Raw genomic sequence first — 21,474 nt, 5'->3', positions numbered from 1 at the left:
TCTGGGAAAAGTAGTTTTGCAGGGGATGAATTTTTTATTTTTTTTTTTTAGTTTTGTCAGTGAAGCACAGATTATCTCAAATATATAATTCTGACGATTTCGAAGGTAAGGAATATTATGGCAGAATTTTACCGCGCTACAAATGTCATGAGCATGCAATATTAAGAGAATTTGTCTGTGCCACTAATGCTATGTGTATGCAATATTAATATGAGCGATTTTCCTCAATTATTGTAATTATAATAAGTTTGTAAGAACCGTTGCAGCTAAAAGAGTTTGAAGTAACGAAATTGCAAACTTGTTCCAACTATCTTAACGAGTAGGTACATCATTATTTAGCAAGGCGGATGGACAAATTGGCCTTCCGATGGTAAGTATTGTCAAAGCGCTCCCAACCGTGATATTATTAGAGCTATTCTGTAAAAACCCAGCTCCTTCATGAAATATCATGTTCAGTTCTTTACTTCTCAACTGATTATCGTAATATTGCCACGGGTACGACAGTAATCCCTACCTACTGCCACATGTGTATTCTACCAACCCTTATTGGAACAGCGTGGAATATCTTCCAAAGTTTCTCCTCAAAGGGGAGAGGAGGCCTTAGGCCAGCAGTGGGAAAATTTACAATCTGTTGTTGTTGTTGTACAGGATTCAAGCCCCAATGTGGAGTATCGTTTTAGCTCATCTCCAACATTTCGCGACTGAGCTACGTTAAATTATACATAATAGAAGCATAGTAGAATAGCTGAATCGTTATGTATGGGATCACCCACTTTTGTCAATCCGAACGATCCAAACTAAGTTGCATAAGATATACATATATAAAATCATACAATTATATTCGCTTCTGTTTCATCTCAGAAACTTGCTATGAAATTTGCATATAATTCTAAGAATGCAATGTAATGTAAAAATGACGTATGACATGCCTACCTAATCATCATTAATACATAGTATAAAACAAAGTCTTTTACAGTTGTCTGTAAGTATGATTAGATCTTTAAATTACGCAACGGATTTTGATGCGGTTTTTTTTAATTAACAGAATGATTCGAAAGGAAGGTTTTTGTGTATAATACGTTGACAACAGGGCCGTAGCCAGGATTTCATTTCGGGGGGGGTTCGTGCTCCAGGAAAAAAAAGAAAAAGGTTTTTTTAAAAATAAGTATAAGTAGGTATATTAAAATTAGACATAATTTATACACATTTATTTAAAAGACAACCAATGACTTATTTTATGTTATAGGGGGCAAACGAGCATGAGGCTCACCAGATGGAAAGTGATTACCATCGCCCATGGACATCTGCGGGGCTTGCAGGTGCGTTACCGGCCTTTTAGGAAGGTCTTTTTTCAGCGAAAGCTGGTTCAACAAAGTGGTTGTGCAAGATAGAAAATGGGCATAAAATCGCGCTATTCAAAATCAAAATCAAAGTATACTTTATTCAAGTGGGCTTTTACAAGCACTTTTGAATCGTCATTTAACAATTAAGTGAAGCTACCACCGGTTCGGAAAGTAGATTCTACCGAGAAGAACCGGCAAGAAACTCAGTAGTTACTCTTTTTCAACATTTAAAAAAATACAGTCATGTTAGTTAATTTTTAAGTTAATACAATTATTAAATTAATATATCCTGCCTGGAAGTCAACAGGTATTAATTCCACGCTTTTTTATCATCTACAAAATCTTGTATCGAATAATACGCCTTTTTCACCAATGTATTTTTTATGAACGATTTGAATTTACGAGACGGCAAAGTTAAAAATGTCTGTGGAATTTTATTATAGAAATGGATACCTTGATTAATTGTGGATTATCGGACATCAAGGTGGTGCGGGTGAAACTTAGAATTTTGACGAGTTGTCCGAAGGTGAAATTCCGCAGCCGATGAAGTTTCGCATTAATCCAAACAATGCGTCCCAACCTTTTTTGTGAAATATTCGAAAGTAGAAGATGCAGAGTGATCTAACATCTCTAGCTAAAGGATCATGCAGGTCGAAAAGGGCTTGATCGTCGATAATTCGAGCCGCTCTGCGCTGGATACATAATGGAAGAAGCACCCGCCCAGAGTTGTGAGCAATATTCCATGTGGGGTTCAATTTGCGCCTTGTATAGTTTTAAGCTATGGGTCGGCGTGAAATATTGTCATGGCTTGCTTTTTTGATGCCAATTTGGCTTTGCGTTCCAATTGAACGCGGAACTCAACGAGGCTCGAAATATCCACGTCAAGTATTCCAATACTAGCTGTGGCGGCTATTGGAATCTTGGAATTGGAAGGGACTACTAAGGGAGAGTACTTCCCCGCCATCAGATATTTTAATAGCAAAATAGCAATCATATATGGACTAAGTTTAGCCGGCCCCAGTTAGAGACTTTGTTTAATGAACATTCGATTTCAGACACAAGTTTGTTTCGGTTTTCTCCGACGTTTTCCCGAGAAATATTAGCCCGGCCGGTGTATGAGGTGTCAACAGTACTGTCATCTGCATAGCAGTGACTGTTACAGATTTGCAACAAGTCACTGATAAGCAAAAGAAACAGAGTGGGTGATAGAACGCAGTCTTTTGCAACACAGGCATTAACGAATTTTAAATCAGAGCATGCACCATATAACGACTTTAATGTTCCGATCTGCCAAAAAGCTGGTGATCCAATTGCATAATTTCCCGGTAAGCCCGTAGGAAGGGAGCTTCGAAAGAAGCGCTTTGTGCCATATGCTAATCAAGGCCTTCGCTATGTCCAGACTGGCCGCCAATGCCTCCCACTTGCTCAACTGCTTCCGCCCATCTATGACTAAGGTACTAAGGTAATCTAGAAGATCACTCACTGAACGACCCCGATGGAAACGAAACAAGCAGGTGATGGCTATTGGCCTATAATTGGACGGGTCTGGGCGGTTGCTCTTTTTAGGGATAGGATGTACCAAAGTAGTCTTCCAGGAGTTCGGCTGCTTTCGTAGTCGGCGACTATTCGGTAAAAAGAGCCGACTATCTGTTTTTTAATAATATAGTATGAATATTCTCAATAAAATATACAGGGTTATTGGTAATTTGACGTATATCCGTTAGGAGGTGATAGTGGTGACTATTTGGACTATTAAGGAGGATCACATGAGGATATTTTTGTACACTTTTTCACTCCAATGAACATGTCTTTATGATACTTAGTAATCCCATCTTGATCAAATGTAGCTTCTAATGGTTCAGAGTTATTTTCCAAATAAGACGCGACTCCTGAATATGCGTTAAGCTCTAATTTATAAAAAATAAATTTCCTTTCAGGGACCTCTTCGTGAGAATAGTAAGGATAAAATTCTGCATTATACACTGTATAACATGATATGTGTGCTGTGCTCTTTTATAGAGAGTTTCTCGGATTCGATTATTAATAATTTATTTAAGCTATACTACAAAATGTCTTATTTATAACTTAGCTATTGAACTGTTTCTGTTCCTTAATTTTATTTTAAATTTGTATAAAGTAAGTAAATGTTTTTTCATTGGTTGTAATTTTTAGTTAATTTTGAGGGAATTTTAAAGAGCGACCTTTAGCACGAATTCGTTCATGTTCGAATACGAATGTCCGCCAGCGTCCTCTCTGGTGATTTTATTTCGATTGATTTGAAATAATTTCCTTCTTTTTATACAATTTTGGAAAGCTAAGAAAACGTTTATGTTTTTTAAAATAATCTGCAGGCCAAGTTTCATAAAGATTTTTTTTGTTTTTGAAGCATTTTTGAGGAAAAAAATTTTAGTTTTCCGTCTCGCATTTTTAAATTTGGACCAATAATTATTGTTTAAATATTAACAAATATCCAGTGTTTAATCGTTTTTATAAAACAAAAGAAAAAAAATAGAATTTAATTGATACTTTTTTTAAATAAATTGAAAAAAGCTAAAAAACGTGATAACTCAAAAATGGTTCACTTTTGGACTATGCATATGGGGATTAAAATTATTGTCAATAGACACCCCTATTACCCCCTAACAGATATACATCGAATTACCAATAACCCTGTTCATAGAATGTATCAGAAATTTTACAATCTGTCTTGCACTAAAATGAAACGGCACTCTGTATAAGGTTTATCTTCTTTAGTATCTAAAATTACTAACGTGACATTATGACATCAAAAATTAGTATCTCAAAAATGTGAAGGTATGATTATTATTGCCTTCTAGTCTTTGCATTTCATTTTGTTTAGATTTATTGTCGTATCTAGACCAAACGGCTTAATTTTCTAAAGAAAACAATAAATACTTACGTTTTCTTTGTTTAATTATCGCAAAACATTTTTTTGATAATACGATTGCGGTTAGCGAAAAAATTTCGGGGGGGGTTTGAACCCCCAAAACCCCCGCCTGCCTACGGCCATGGTTGACAATATAGTAAGGAAACACTGATATTTTTAGAAGTCTCTAATGTGACGTATAAACCTGTAGAATATTTACTATCAGTATTGCACCCGTGCGAAGCCGGGGCGTGTCGCTAGTTGATAAGTCGCTGTAATGTCGGTTGTAATCTTCGCCCGTGGGTTTGACGTCCGGTCTTATAACGGCGGATTCCCGGACGAGGGAAATGTGGGCAGGTTCGGTAGGATTTTCGTCTCTATTCTAACGATGACAACCTTTTAAAAACTCCTTCCTTTGAGATTTAGCATAAATGTCTGCATAAACTTTACTGGACTTAATACTTAATGATAAATTTTGTTTTCAAAAAAGATACATTAAATTGATACTTTCATTATATTCATTTAATTTAAAACTTTTTTATTTTAACAGAATATTTTTACTGCATACAAATTATATAACGTTTGTAAAATTTCAAATGTAACCTATTAAGAGTTTTGATTGCTAGAACTATAATGCTTTCATTTTCAAAAAACCGTTTTCCCTGACCTATCCTGTTGAGATTAATCAGCGTCCGAGTCAAAGATCTGATATCATGTTTATAAATGAAACTATTTCTCAGTTACATAACATTTTACACGACTACTAACTATTGATCGTAAGCAACAATATTCATTGCTCATAAAGTACTGGATAATATTAAAAAACGTCGCATTTTTTAAGTAATAACAGCATTGTATAGCATAATAAGTGACATAACAGTCTGACAGCGCTAGAGATCGATCCTTAGTATGGTGTACGCAGTGACGTTTGCGTAGAAAACCGGCGACGCGTGCTGGCCGGCAGAAATCCGACCAATAGCACTTAGCACCGGAGACACACCTCCGTGGGATTTATAATTGGAACGATTGCGTGCGCAGTCTCAGTCGCGGTATCGAGCGCCGGTACGTCAGTGTTCATTGTCAAGCAGTTGTCAGTTGTCAGCGGCGGCGGGTTGACGCGTGTGTACCAAGTGATCAGTGCGCGGAGCTTTAACGATGGCTCTGCTACGTCGGCTGGCTGTGAATGCGCCCCGGGGCGTCCGAGTGCTGTCCACGCCGCCGCCTTCTCGCGACGAACTCGACTTATCCTTCAATAGTCCGAAAGACGCATTCAAAAGCAAAAAAACCAGCGAATTAGTACGGGCGTATCTCGTCTATCAAATATGCTCGATCAACTGGATTGTCGAGAACAACGATATGGTGAGTGAATCGATACTCAGCTGTTAGTTATGTAACGTGGCTCGATGTGCCGGCTATTGTTCGCTAACGTACAGAAATTACTAAAATTAACCGAGACACGAGTCCTTGAATTTAATTCGGCTACGGTGAGTGATGTCTCGCTTGTTCGGATTCAGGAACGCATTGCTCCGTGCACGTGTCCCGGCACGCTAGCCGCTCGGCAACTTGTTTTATGTAACCCGAGTTTAGTGTATGCACTTTGCAGAAAATAGGATATTTGCTGAATAACCTAATAAAATATCGCAGTATACTCTGCAGAGAGGTTACGTCACTAGAGCATCGGCGAGTTAATTGCTTTTAGGATCGGTGTTACTTGTAAGATAATAACTGTAACATTCTTTGATCGCTGATACCGAGACAGTTACGTCGACGAAATCTAAACATTTAACAATAAGCTACAATTGAAAGAACATATGAATGAAAAAATGGATTTTCTCACGGTTGGACAGCGCATGCGCCGGCTCCGCTGGCTAGACCTTACTTAGGCTTAAAATTAAGAGGCATGGATTATTACCTAATAGCTCTATACGGTATTTTTTTGCTATGAATCGTTGAGTTACAAGAACATATTTATGTGTAATAAATTAGGGCCTTGATAAAGAATAAGGTTTAAACTTTCAATAAAGAATGTTTAACTTTAAATAGAAAGTATATGTATTTTTTACTCAAGTAACATTTATTTACTATAAATGTTAAATACTTTTTTATATCGAATGTAATGTATCACAAATTTTATTATCTTTGAAACATACTTGCAAGTGAATACATTTTAATTACTCCGTCATATGTAAAGTACGTTATCTTGATCAAGTGTTTTTAATTCAAATTAAAATGGCTTCACATATTAATTACAAATTTTGACAAAATTATCTTTATAAAACGAAACCGGGTTAGTGGCTGGAAAAAGTGGTTCTTAAACAAATATCGAGCGTTAAAATTCGACAAGACAAAAATGAATTAAAAAAAAACTCGAAATGTGACAAAGATACAAACTCCTTGGACTTAAGTCTTCATATATATTAATTAATAAAAAAAGTATGAAAATAAAGCAACATTGATTATGATTTTAGTTAACAAATTCTCTTTTACTAAACTAGTGTCCACGCCGGCGCCATTTTCGTTAAAATTCCTCCTATAAATTCCAGGACCTAGTCTCCTTGTCTTTCACTGCGATCGATTCAGCGGTTATACATGATGACGTAACAAGCGTTCAAAAGAATCCTTTGAATTTAATAATAGCAATTTGATTCAATTGTTCTTTTTGTGTAATAATCAAATCAAAATATTATTTTTTCAAATAGGCTCATTAAGAACATATTTAACATATAAAGCCACCACTTGGAATAACTGGCAAGAAATTTACTAGATTCTATTTTCTATAATTTTAATTAAAGAGTGTTCAATAATGTAAATTTAATTTAAATGTATCCTGACTGGAAATTAATAAATATGCATTATTTATCAATTTGTTTTCTGACATAATATTTAATTTATTAATAAGCCCTTAAAATCTTATTACAGAAACGTATACCATGACCCAGCAATTATGTATTGAGTTTGCGAATTCGGAAACTAGGCTTTATCTCTGAGTGTCTATGAAACGATTGTCACAGTTTCTAAGATCTATGTTATACTTATTTTGTTATATAATATATAATACAAATAAAAGAAAAGGAGTAAAATATGTCACAATTACCCTTGGATAATAACAATATCAGTAGTCAATCCTGAGTTAAATTTAATTTTCAATGTTCAAGTGCTAGGCAAATGACTCCTATATTTCGATGAGTAGGTAATTTTCTATCAATTTCACCTAGAGGTGAATTTTCAAAATATTAATACTTCAAATGTTTTTATGTCATGCACGTAGGTATTATATGTTTGAAGTCATATACGTAGGCACGTAGTATCGATTTTTATATTAACGTCACATAATAATATGACGATTCTGTATACAAACTTTCACCCCTGCTTAAAAGACTTGGGAGATGAATTATGTGTCTTATATTCCAGGCATTCTTGTGTAAAATTTACATAACGTTAGATCCATCGATTTGTATAATACGACACAACTTAGATGTAGCATCGGCAAATTCAAGGAAACCGATTACTGCCGATTTATACAACCAATAGAAATAGCTGCCTATCGCGCCATTCGACGCTATTCGCCGCTATAGATTTTCGCGTCAGAGACGTGTCAAATTAACGAATATATTAGGTCATATGGTATTACAAGTTATTACGTTTGTGTAGATCATATTCACATAAGAAATAAATATTAATAATTTGGGATAGCGTACTTAATTCGGATGTGATCGGTTTGACGAATTTTTAGTTTATTTAAAGAAAGAGTTTTGTAAATAACAAGAGTGCAAGGAGAGAAGTAAGGCCTGGTTATAGTTTATGTACGAACATAAAGATTTGTTTCTATTTCGTCGCTTTGTCTGGAAACAGGTAGGTAATAAAATGTACTGTTAGGTACGAGTTGAGTTTAGTCGTTTCCGACTAGAAACCGATTCGAACCGCTTCGAACATACTTTAAAACAAATTTAAACAGCAAAAGTCGTTTCAATATGTCTGCTATCTTTAAATTTTTGTTAATACAAAATTTTTAGAAACAAATTTAGGTCATCTGAACCTTTTGTGAGATATTGCATAATTCGTTTCTATAAAATTTATTCCACATATTATATACGAATATATTACCAGTGTTTTAAGGCATTGTTAACGGTAAACAATTAATATTACTTTACTTTAAACTTTATTGTAATTAAATTACAGAGAAAATAAATAAATACAACATAGATTTAGCCTTAATATAAATAAAAATTTTAACAAAAAGAAAAACCGACTTCAAACAAAACACTATTTTAAAACAAATGAATATGCACGAAAAAGTAATAGAAATAATTGCGTATTCAACATATTATGTAGTTATAGTTATTGGTATATTTGGAGCCGGTGTCAGCCACGGTGCCCTTGCCCCAACAATCAAAAGAAAGAAGCGATACGAGCCCCTTGATTGATCTAGTATATTATTGTGTAAAAGGTAATTTGTAAAAAACATATTTGTTAAAGTATTCTCGTATTGTTTTTTGATAGATATACTGTAGGGTTTTATTGGCTGACACCGACTCCAAATATAACAATAATTATAACTACATGATATAATCGTTAATCGACTTTTAAGTAGTCTAATATTTTTCATTTCATTTAACTTAGGAAGACTTTAAAAAATATGTTGAATACGCAATTATTTCTATTACTTTTTCGTGCATATTCATTTGTTTTAAAATAGTGTTTTGTTTGAAGTCGGTTTTTCTTTTTGTTAAAATTTTTATTTATTTTTTGATTTTAAGTGAAGCTGATGTTGACTAACTAATTTTTTTTAATATAGATAGATTTTTTCCAGAGTTCCATTTATATGAGTCAGAAACTACTTCGAGGACAATTTCAAAGGAAACTTGCGAATAAAGCAAAAATAGACTTTCGAAAATGCGGATTTAATACGTCACGCGGCGTAAACTACAAGGATCCCTCGAAAGAGCTGTAATCGAACTCAGCAAAAAAACTTTGAAAAAGACCAACTATATTTCGTACATCATATGACATCACATCACATACACAAAATTTGATTAAAGATAGTAAGAAATTCTGCCCCATATCGCACCCTAACTGCGAGCCGTATAGGAGTTCCATCACTACATAGTATAAAACAAAGTCGCTTTCTCTGTCCCTATATCTTTAAATCTACGCAACGGATTTTGATACGGTTTTTTTTAAAAGATAGTGTGATTCAAGGGGAAGGTTTGTGTATATAATACATGAACAATATAGTACAGAAACACTCACAAAACATAATTTTAGAAGTTTGCGATGTATTGTCGTAAATAAACAAATTCTGTAGTATATTTTGTATCAGTATTGCACCCGTGCGAAGCCGGGGTGGGTAGCTAGTTGATTATAATATTCGACAATGATAATTACATAAACATAACCACATTACGGAAGGTGACTCAAATATCCAAATAACCTATAAATAAAAGATTCGACTGAGTATCGCTAACGTGCTCCTCAGAATTGTTCCGTTCCCTTCCGTTCCGTTACTTTGTCATGGATCCTGAGCTCAGAACCTTACCAAACTTTCACCAAATTACCCTTGAAGTATATATTTTATAATAAAAAAAGAATTATCAAAATTGGTCCACCCAGTGAAAAGTTATGAGGTAACAAACATAAAAAAAAAAAAAAAAATACAGACGAATTGATAACCTCCTCCTTTTGGAAGTCGGTTGAAAAGAAGGTGGGACCTTATCGCTACATAGCGGTCTCTTCCAAGTAACCGTGTAGGTTAGGCTAGCTCATAGAATATGAGGTGGTTGGTGCTCTAATAAAAATATTAATAAATTGTAAAGATTAATAAATGAATTTGAATTTGGAGAATTTGTTCAATCCAATCGCCTTCATTGTTGTGAATTTGAAAGACGAGAAATTCAAGCAAGTCACAACTGCCGTTAAATGGATAGAGGAAAATTAACATCAATACAATTTTCTAGTTGTACAACTTTGTCCTCATTGACTCCGATGTGACGTCACGAGGACGTCATGACGAGGTATATCAATAAATCATCGTAGGTTTTCCTTCAGTCGTGAAATTGTTCAGTGGTGAAGTTTCGGGTTTTTTGAAGAATGACATGTCACAATAAAATCAAACTGTGTCCTTTTGTCCTGTTCAGAATCAAGCAACTAATTAAAATTAAGAAACATTTAATAATAATTAATATATATCTTTTTTGATAACATCTGAATGTTGAAATTTAAAACACACGTTTCTTAATTCATTTATAACTTAAGAAAGGATTTTTGGTAATTAAAATTATAAGGTAGAAATAAATAAAATTTTACGTATAAGAAGATTGGAAGCATTCGAAGGACCAATTATTACATTACAACTACGAACGCCTTGAACAAGAGCGAAGAAAGGCGATAACTACTTCATTATACATTTGTTTGAAGATAAGGCTGTAGTAATTGTAACTCAAAGTTACAAATAAACTCTTGATTAATGAACTCAGTTGACGATAAATTACATTTGAGAATTAATATATTTGCTAACTTCATCTTAAGTTTTGCTGATAGAATCTACATTCAGGACCAATCGTAGTAGAAGTTTTTCTTTGAGCTTACGTGAATAAGACTATCGTTTTAGAGTCTTTTTGTCTGTTAGAGATTTAAAAAAATACTACCGGTCCATGTAGTGTATTTTTTATGTATTGATTCGTAAATTTTCAAATACATTGTATTCAACTGATATTTTAACTAAAAATTAACCTTTCTTTTGTTTCCATTAATTCTTATGAAATAGAGGACGAATTAGCATTCTGACCTGACAGGAATTGAGGTTTGGTGTCATAATATAAAATTTCCACTATAACAGAAAAAAAACATATACAAATTCGTTAATCCTATATCTTTAAATATTTAAGATATCAATAGAATAAATCTGTCAGTTTTGTCAATAATGTAAGAGATAAGGGGAATTTATATGATTATCAAATATTTACGTTTTACGATTCATTCAGTAGAACCTTATCAGATACTAGTTTACTACAGACGTGAATACGACAGACGAGAATCGTTTTGTATTATTAAAGTGATAACAAATTTAAACATTGCATTTCAATGTACAGTCAGAGTTGGAAAGCCTTCGTCAGTTTCCAAATTCATTCCTTTATCAAGTCTTAAACTCTTAGTACCTTTTGAACCTAAACATCAAATCATTGCAACTCAACATGTCATTCTCGATCGGTAAAGCAGATTATCGCTCATACTGAGTACACGGAAATAGACTTTAAGGTGACGAACCTTACCTTACGCTGACTGTACAAGTACTTCAGGATTACTACTGTGCATCGGCTATCATCGTATTTACGAACATGACCGAAATAATCACGACGACGTATAGAGCTCTTACCAAAGGTTCTAAATTAACAAAAATTGTAAATCTTACTTTGAAAAACTATACGCGATGCCCGCGGCTTCGTTTTAGGGTTTTGGTTGACATGTATCAGGCAAAAAAGGTTTTCTTGGAGGTCAAGGTTGCTTCATACCAAATTTCATCAAATTCGATTCAGGGGTTTGGTCGTGAAAGAGCGACACACGGGCAGACAAACATACAGAGTTATTTTCACATTTATAATATTAATATAGATAAAGGGTTGTACTATTCCATATGATTCCATAAAATCAGAATACCAGTTGTAAATGAGTTTCATTTGCTGCTACGCTCGCTGCTTTCATTGTTGAAATTGCTCTTAGAAATGCCATTGATTCTAATTAAGTTTATGATAAAGCTGAAATTGCAATTGTTTTTGTTTTTCAATTTTCTATAGTACATTCTAATTGTTTCCGGTGTTTGTCGATGCACATTTATTCCGATGTACTGTAGTTATATTCGCACCACTGGAAATTGTTATTTTGGCCTGACGTCCTTTTACATTCAATAAAACCGATAACTGCCGATTTATACAACCAAGAGAAATAACTTCATATCGCGCCATTCTATGCTATTCGTCGCTAAAGATTCTTGCGTCAATTCAACCCGAGAAAGCAAATGCATGTAAATCTACGTGTCAAATTGACGAATATAATTAGGTCATATGATATTACAATTTATTACGTTTGTATAAAGATCATATTCACATAAGGAATAAATATTGATAATTTGGGATAGCGTACTTAATTCGGATGTGATCGGTTTTACGAATTTTGCCGATAATGCATCTAAGTTGTGTCGTACTGTAGAGTTGATTGTTTCCTGCGGTTGTTTTACCACTCACTCAGCAATTATACCGAAAATATTGGTCCGGTCCGATCGTTGTGGTCTGGTTTGGAGGATGGGCGAGTCAATGTAATTTGTGGTTGACAGCGCTTTGACAGTGCAGTGCAGAGCATTGGTTTATCCTCAGGTAGTTTAATTGCTCGTCAGATTCACACACACGAATACACGATATTTCACCAATTCAAAAAGTGTCTAACGCGTACAGTAGACGGCCGCTGCGCATGCGCCTGTCATGAGCATGTGATATGAGCATCGAACCTATAAGATTATCCTCTACCAAAAAGTGCCCAACGCAACTAAAGAAGTTAGCACTTCAAAAATAAATTAAAATCGAATTATTCCTTTCTTTATATACTTACTTTGTACTTGATTATAAAATAACTGCATAGGAAACATTTTTAACACCATTGTTAGAAAAAAACCTTTTTTTATGATAAAGATTACTTAAACAAAAGCGCATACACTTATCATCATTAAATATAGACAAAACAAAGACGTTTTTTATCTCATCGTAAAAAGCAGAGTTTAAGATTTGTTACAAAATGACTTATTGTCATTCACCGTCTAAAACCACATTAAACCGAAGCGATGAGGTATTTGAGGAATGTTATACAAACAGTATACATGGTTTGTTGACTTTGTAATTTCTTATAAAATCTCTACTCGGAAAGATGACACGTTTATCTTATCTAGAAACAAAAGTTCGTTATACTGCAAAGTTAAGTCTGAGAGTAGGGCGACCTCAGACCCGCTGGTCTGACGATATTCGCAGGATCGCCGGTAGAAGCTGAATGAGGGAAGCAGAGGATCGAGCAACGTGGCGGGCTCTGGGGAAAGCCCGTGTTCGGCAGTGGAAAGCAGGAGGCTGATGATGTTGATGATGATAAAGTCTGATTACAAGACTTTTCCGAAATGTTTTGGATATATTATTTTAGCTTGCTTTTATGGCTGCAGATACCGGATCAGGGAGGATATAACGGATCGGGAGGGTTATTGAATTTTTCCGATATAAAATTCTAAGTAGTAACTCCCTGAATCCGGCTTATCAGCAGTGAAGTTCTTATATTTCACTTCATGTCATACTCGTGAAATATTGACAGCCAATTTTCGGATTTGATTTGTCATTTTGATATGCGTTTTCCTTAAATTTCACAATGTTTTCATCTACTGGTGTAATCTAATATTTCTGCTTGATATGTCTAAAGATTGGTCTAACGCTTTATCATTCTGCTTCTGTTAGATTTTCTCTGACTGTATTGCACTTAAGGAATTAGTTAAAATTCATCTGTATTCAAGTTATAGTATTAATATATAAGTTATTTCAAGATTCTTGGGTTATATTAAAGGTTGTTACCAAAAATTAGTCATGTGAAGTAAAAATTCTTGCCTTATTCTTGTATGCCCTATAGATAATGACGCTATAATTATAGTCCAGATTAGAACATGGGATTAGTCGTTTTTAGACCTTTGTATTTTTCCTCCTTTTTTCTGAAATGTGACTTAAAAATTTTCCATTCGGATAAAATTAGCTATAAATTAGAACATTGATATAATAAACGTGAAACTCTTATTTAATAGATAAACACAATCACTCGTGTTTGTGTAAGAACCGCTTAGAAACGGTTTCGACAAATATATTTGTTAGAGTTTTTTGCGACAGTGTTATAAATTCCTTAACTAATATTATATCTCCTAAAATATTTACTTTCAAAATCCTGTCGAGGTCGGTTTGTTTCAATTAGCAGTAATTAAAACAAACTTAAAATTGTTTTTTTTTGTTGAAATTTTAATTATCCTTTTTTATTTCGGAAGGTTATTGTTGATTTAATGGAATTGTGGCAAGTATTTATTTGTTGGAAAAGAGTAATTGATCGAGATCCTTGCCTGCTCTTCGCATTCCGAACCTGCTTTCGAAACTGTCATCAGCTTTACGTAAAATGTCGTAAAGAAAGACTGTATAATATGCTCGTCAAAATCTAAGTAAAGCATATTTAGATTTCGATTACTAAATATTGGTACATTTTTGTCAATCTATAAGCGAGTAATGCTCTTAGGTTGTATGAGGATTTGAGTCAGCTATTCGCAAATACAGTTGGGCGAAATATAACGGTTGTTTTTTTGTCTTAGATAAGTATGCCAGTGCGTGGACTAGATTTTTTTGTGATTGTTTTTAAATAATTCGTTCTTCATTCATGTACATTAAAAAGCAGACAAATATTGTTATCTATAGTAATTATTATAAATGTGAAAGTAACTCAGTCTGTCAGTCTGTCTGTCTGTCGGTCTTTTACGACCAAACTGCTGATCCGAGTTCGATGACATTTGGTGTGAAGTAAACTTGAAGTTCAAGGAAGGACATATGCTACTTTTTTTTTTGCTTAACACATACATGGGAACCTAACCGCAGGCAACACTTAGTCCTTTATTAAAGTTGGTCATAATATTCTAACTTTGGATGGACGAGAACAACAACAGCCTGTAAATTCCCACTGCTGTGCTAAAGGCCTCCTCTCCCTTTGAGGGGAAGGTTTGGAACAATTTCCACCACGCTGTTCCAATGCGGGTTGGTGGAATACACATGTGGCAGAATTTCTATGAAATTTGTCACTGGGCCATCTCTGCTCTTGGACTCATCTCAAGGACGAGAACATTTTAATTATATTCGTTTTAAATAGTATTATAATACTTGATACCATGGGAATATGGGCTAAATAAGTCTTGACTCGGGTGTAATAAGTGTTTTATTGCAAAAATCCAGCCATGCATGGCTTGCATATTTATAACATTAGTTTGACAATCGATCAAAGTGCAAGATTGCGCTGCGTGCACGAGTTCAGCTGACTTAGGTGTTTTATGTTTTAGGGCTTAGTTTCCTGTTTAAATAGTCGCATCTGTTATTTAATGGAATAAAATAATTTAGTATTGAAAGTTGTTTAATACATGACATGACATGACATGCTCGAGAATTGTTTGTAATTATTTTCTGATACAGATTAATCATGTAATTATTATTAAAAAAAAACTTTTCATTCATCGAAGCAACTTTCGAATGATGATAACATCATAATGGCATACAATATGTACTAAGACTTAATAAGTTGAAGATATGTATGTAAATCAACGTGATATACTCGTACATTTCATAATTTTTATAGTTCCTCAATAAAAAAAATACGTATTCACAAAGAATGCTGTGTTAGCAGCTGACACGTGCTTCAGCACGCCGCCTATGTAGCTGGCATGCCATTGTGCAAGCTATACATGACTCATTTGCAATTAATTAAAAAATTGCGATTTCTATATATCCTTAATACCTTGTATGAAGTAAAATAAAAAGTTTAGAAAAGTTCAGATGTTCCCGTCAATGAACTTAGCCTTGATAGTGAACCGGTTTAAGATCGTCGGACGAGAGACAGATGATCTGTATGCCATATTGTTAGAGTTGAGTTTTGTATGACAAACGCTTGGTATGGGGGAAATGCGACGTTTTTCCGTCAATCCAATTCTATCTTTATGTTTAACTCCCCTGGGTATAGTTTTGTTTGAATGAAATAAAAGTAGCAGATTGCTGTGTTGTTGAAATCGCTAGACATTTTGCGACTGCATTTTTTTTTTACACAAAACTCATTCGTGTGAACGAAATAACAGAGGAAAATTCCTTGATGTGTTTATTATGCTTATATCGTATAATAAATGTAATAGATAGGTAATAGATTTAGTTTTTTTTTATCTTCACTCGCATTAATATTACAAGATGTCCAACTTGCCAATTCTAAAATCGTAAATTTTACGCCAACTATTAATGTCAACGTTCGTTCACTCGGTCGAAAAAAAGAGGCAAAATATTCCATTTGGGCTTTTTCCGACGTATTTTGGTACAATGGTGCTGTGGATACTGAGCCTCTAGGATCTGGAATAAATGAAATCGTGGGATTGAAGTAAAGTTATTTAAATTAATTGATATTTTATGATTTACTATGTGAAGTTTGGAGTATATTTGATTTTGCGACTTTTCGATCGTGTATACTTTGCCAACCCGATGGATTTTATTATGAGATTTATAAAGAGTTTACTTGCGTTTCTGCACACACTTATGTGCTAGATGTATTATGTCTTGCTATTTGCTAGTCTTCCTTGACAATTGTCGGCATGGCGGAAGTTGATTAGAAGAATATCGTTCCATTGATATATAAGTGTATTTATTACTAGGGTATCTAAGTTATATCGGTTTTTTTGTCAAACAATAAAAAATATATCTAAAATTTTCGATGAGTGAGTATAACTCCATAACCATTTTTTTTTACAACAAGTGCGGTTTTGAAGCAATGATAACCGCATTAAACTTGGTTTCAGAAAATAGCAGATTGGATCATATCGATTCTCGATTTGCAAACAAAATAACTAGAAAAAAGAGATAACAAGGAGAAGGAAAAAGAGTAATATATTTCAGAGAATCTTTAGATAAATGATTGTATTTTGTAATAATTTAAGTTTCTAAGAGGTGTACGGCTACCTTGATCGATTTTGAACGTTAGACTATAACCAATGGGTTAAATTTAAGGATTTATCTCAAGTCAAGCTGATGTAAACTACTGACGTAGCTTGCATGTGTCGGATGAAAGTCATTCACATCCTATGGCCCGTTATGGAAGAGCGTTGTAAAACGTGCTCCAAACCTTTTCCATAAGAGGCTTGCCAACCGGTACGGTACAATGTACGAGAAAATGTATTGCAATTAACTATGTAAAACAAATATGAGTACAATTTCGAAATTATAAAGCACGATAGCCCATTTATATATGCAGTGTCATTCTATTATAGTTTCAGCTAACGATACCCTGAAAATAAAAATTTTTTAGGCGTTGCAAAGTAATGTTTAAATAAATAAATTGACACATTAATGAACTCTGAAAACATAACACTCCACGTTTGGGCATTCGTGTAACAATGATATAAGTTAAACACGTTTTATTTACATTTCATCATTTACTACTTTGTAAATCATGTCTTTTTCGGATCGTGACAAATATTAAATCATAGAACTATATAGTATTCTGTATTCTTTTTGCAACTAAGTACCAACTTTCATTACTTCCATTTAATAGACTTTGCAAGATAATAGATGTTTCTTCTCATCTAGAAAAAAAAAATTAATTAGTTGACACTATTATTCAGTAATGAGATTTTGTGACGATTGGCATTTTTGGTTTAATTTTAAGATTTTAAGTAATTCTTATAGGGTCTTGAACTTGTAGATGCTATTATAAAAGTGAATATACCAACTCTTTTAGTGCCCATTACTCGATGTAGCTCCTGGGCTCAATATACCTCGCTTTAATTCTAGATCAAATGTTGTCCGTCAGTATGACGAAGATACACTATATGTTCTATTTGAAATACAAAAACATAAAATAAGAATAATAAATTTGTACTATGAGTTATTTACAAAGCGAATTCCTAGAAAATTATTGGCAAAGTTACATTCTCACTACACTTTTTTGGCAGCTTTAAGCCGTAAAAATCCTCATAGTCTAAGAAAGATTGTCGGAATGCTAGCCAAATGTACTTACATAAGGGCTTAGTCACTCATTTTGTTGCCATGGCTTTCAGACAATTGGCATATTTTTATATTAATGTAGATTTTTAACCGTCTATTTAAATTTAGATACGACTTTGTTAACGTTGTAAGAAATATTATATAACGCTGAATTGCTAATGTTTTTGTTTCTTTAAAATAGAGTTTGGCTGAGTTATTGTCGTACTCAGGTAGACGGCCGAAACAGCTTGTAGATCTATTGTCGCCGTTCTTTTGAAACACGCTGCGCTGAATCTTAAGAAATATAGTAAAGACAATTTAATCTATACTCATATTATAAATGTGAAAGTAACTTTCTGTCTGTCTGTCTGTCTGAAAGAGCGACCTTTCACTGCCAAACCACTGAACCGAATTTGATGAAATTTTGTATGTAGCAAACTTGAGCTCCAAGAAAGCACAAGGGCTACTATTTGCCTAACATATGATAACCAACCCCAAAAACGCGAGCCAGCCGCGGGCAACTAGTTAGTATATAATGTGATATTTGTATAAAAGATTAACATCTGACTTTGTTCATAGTTCGATAACTGCTTACTTACTTGACATGATAGGGTTTTAAAAAAATGCCTTAAAAGTAATTAAAAAATGTCATCTTAGTTCCGAAAAAGAATATCATTGGAAGGACGTGAAAACCCCTGGAAAACCCAAATCGATTTGACAACGTCACGTCATGTATGCGAATGTCAATCAAGTGTTGCCAATAATTTTGATGAATTATCCCATGCAGCTTAGAGATGAATACGTGTGATAACTTTTACACGTCTGGCCAGTCTGAAGATTGTCCTCGCTGATAATTGGAAAGTTAATAGATTTATACGTTGATAAATTGATGATAGGTAGATATGACAACATTTTATCTGATTCTAGGCTATGACATATTGTGTGACACGGGAAATAAACGTCTTGTTATATGTTTATAATCTTTTGATAGGTGGATATCTAGAAATATTCTTTATCTGAGTTTCGTCTGAGTTTCGGAAGTAATCGGGAAATATTCTTTGATAAAAAATTTCGTATCATAAGAGTATTCAGTTTGATTGTATATAACTGATTTTATGGTTTTAATTATAAAAAAAGTTTGTTACATTATTACACGATAATCATTAATATTCTCCTGATTAATTTAAGCCAAACTGGTAATGTTAAATGGAGACTTGGTAAATGTACAGTTGTTTGCTCATAGGATGATGAGAGAGACAATTCAACACAACCTTTCTGACACTTTAGGCGTAGATCCACAAAGGCTTTATATGCTGGCTTTAGGTGTAGGGCCAACGTGCTTTATATCGAAAACCTCAATACACCAGCGTACTAAATGTTTGTTTAGACATTATTTAGTCATACTAAATATGTATTTAATATATTCAAACCTGTATTAATTTAATTCCAAGATCTTATTGACCTAAAGGTCATCTGAAGGAAATACCTAGTACATATACGATATGTCTTTTGCGATATTTATTTTTAATTTTTTAATGTCGTTTAAAATATCGATTCTCACTATAACTTTTGTTAATTTTAATCGATTTTATTCTCGATTAGTTCGATCGTTTTTCGATGTTTTCGAGTAATCTGTTTCTGAATAATGATTGGTCGGTAATATGAACATAAATGAATATAAAAAAAAGCATACGTATGTGATCTAGGAAGTTTCTTTCGTTTGTATTTATTGCAATGTTTACGGTAATAAATATCTTCGAGTCTATTGCACTCGGTCAAAAATAACCACGTTTGAGGCTAACGATATCGTTGGCTTCGCGACACCATTTGTGCAGCGAAAGTGAAACTAAAAATAGAAATATTGCGAATTACAGGCGCACGAGGCAGAACATCTCGTGTTAGGGTTGTCACTAATTATATTTTTCTTTAATTAAACCGTAAAATTTTAGGTCTTAGACTAAATTTTTTTTAGTAATTTGACAAGTATATTTTTGAAAATCAATTCTTAACATATTGTCTGACATTTGGATTTACGTTATGCTTATTAATAATACGTCGATTTTGGACGTGTCTTTCAACAGACTTGGCGTACACATACGAGGCCTCTAAAATATGATCTTAGCTTACCCTTGAAGTATTTCAATGTCACATTGTCTACCGCCTTATCGCTAAGGTTGCCAACTTTTGAAAAGATTGATGAGAAAAAAAAACATCGTCATATTTGTTTGCTACAGGAATGACATGATTTTGTTTTGTTGTCATGGTAGCTTGTCTGTTTACATTTGCGTCTTCGCCTTTGTTTCTGTTTTTACTAATTAATTGGCCGTTGCTCTTTTATGAACGTCGAAATTAATTTTTTGTATGTAATATTCTAGTTATATGTTTCATTTACTTCTGAAGATTAAAACACTTTTGCGTTATTATGATAAAGCCGTGGATTTTGCGAACTATGCTAAGAATGTACAAAATAAATGGGGCAACCCTTTTTATGTCAGCTTCTCGAATATTGAAGTGTCTTTGTTTTGTTTTTATGGCAATTTTCAAGTACTAATCAATAATCTTGGGCTTTTGAACAAAAGGGAGTAAAAAGAGCTCATGACGGCATATTAGAGCTTAGACATAATATCGTTTGCATTTACGGCATACAAGCAGTTATGCGTTAGAAGAATTGTCATCCGTCTTTACAACGCGGATAGCTTATAAACAAGCTGCATCTTCTTAGTTTTTATAATTGATATTGATTGATTTGCTTCGTTATTTTGACTATATGTACAGTACATATAATTTTTTTTTAATAAGACTGAACGAGTACCTCGATTAGCTTAAAACCTGTTAACTTTTTATTCAACAATAGAATTGGTTTTCATGGATCTTTATTTTGACATGACATTTGGCCGTCAATGCAGATTAAACGAAATTGAAGTTTCAAAACGCAAATGCAGGATTTACTGGTTCAATTTGAAAACGCTACCATCTACGGGAGCGGATCAGTTTGTAGTAATGACAATCTTACAAAGGTCTGCGAAAGGTTCAGTAGAATTCGAACAGAAATATAGTGAACCCACTATCGAAGGAAAATTAACATGGAACTGTGATTGTACAAACTCGATACTCACTCCCAAAATGTTAATAAGAGAACCTATAATGCATACATATAGACATACGCGAGATAATGTGAAGTCGGTTTTCAAGATTTCAGTATGAAATACGACTAAGTTTTACAGAGTACTACTGCTAATATTTAGATTTCACCTGATGAATTGTAATGTTATCCTGCTTTATCATAATTGTTTATTTGTATGAGCGGTCATTCACCGGGAGCATGTAATGTAACAGTTTACATTTAAGCATTACATAACTGTGTGAGAAGAACTGAGCATTACAATGCGTAACTGAAATTGTTAAAACAACTGATTCGTCAGCTGGTGAATGCTCAAAGTCGATTCTTAAACGATACAAATGCTCCGGT

General features: G+C 33.8%; 1 protein-coding gene across 1 annotated transcript in view; it reads left to right on the top strand.

The window, feature by feature from the left end:
• Window positions 1-5,259: 5,259 nt before the first annotated feature.
• LOC124532789 (proline dehydrogenase 1, mitochondrial) overlaps window positions 5,260-21,474 on the top strand; it is a 28,175-nt gene continuing 11,960 nt past the window's right edge. The window contains exon 1 of the mRNA XM_047107863.1: window positions 5,260-5,589. Within this exon, the coding sequence (XP_046963819.1) occupies window positions 5,386-5,589 (204 nt within the window). The 5' untranslated portion in view covers window positions 5,260-5,385. The remainder of the gene's footprint in view (window positions 5,590-21,474) is intronic.

This window comes from Vanessa cardui, chromosome 10 (assembly GCF_905220365.1).
Source record: "Vanessa cardui chromosome 10, ilVanCard2.1, whole genome shotgun sequence".
Lineage (NCBI taxonomy): Eukaryota > Metazoa > Arthropoda > Insecta > Lepidoptera > Nymphalidae > Vanessa > Vanessa cardui.
Note: the sequence above shows the minus strand (reverse complement) of the source record. Positions and strands in the feature narration are given on the sequence as shown.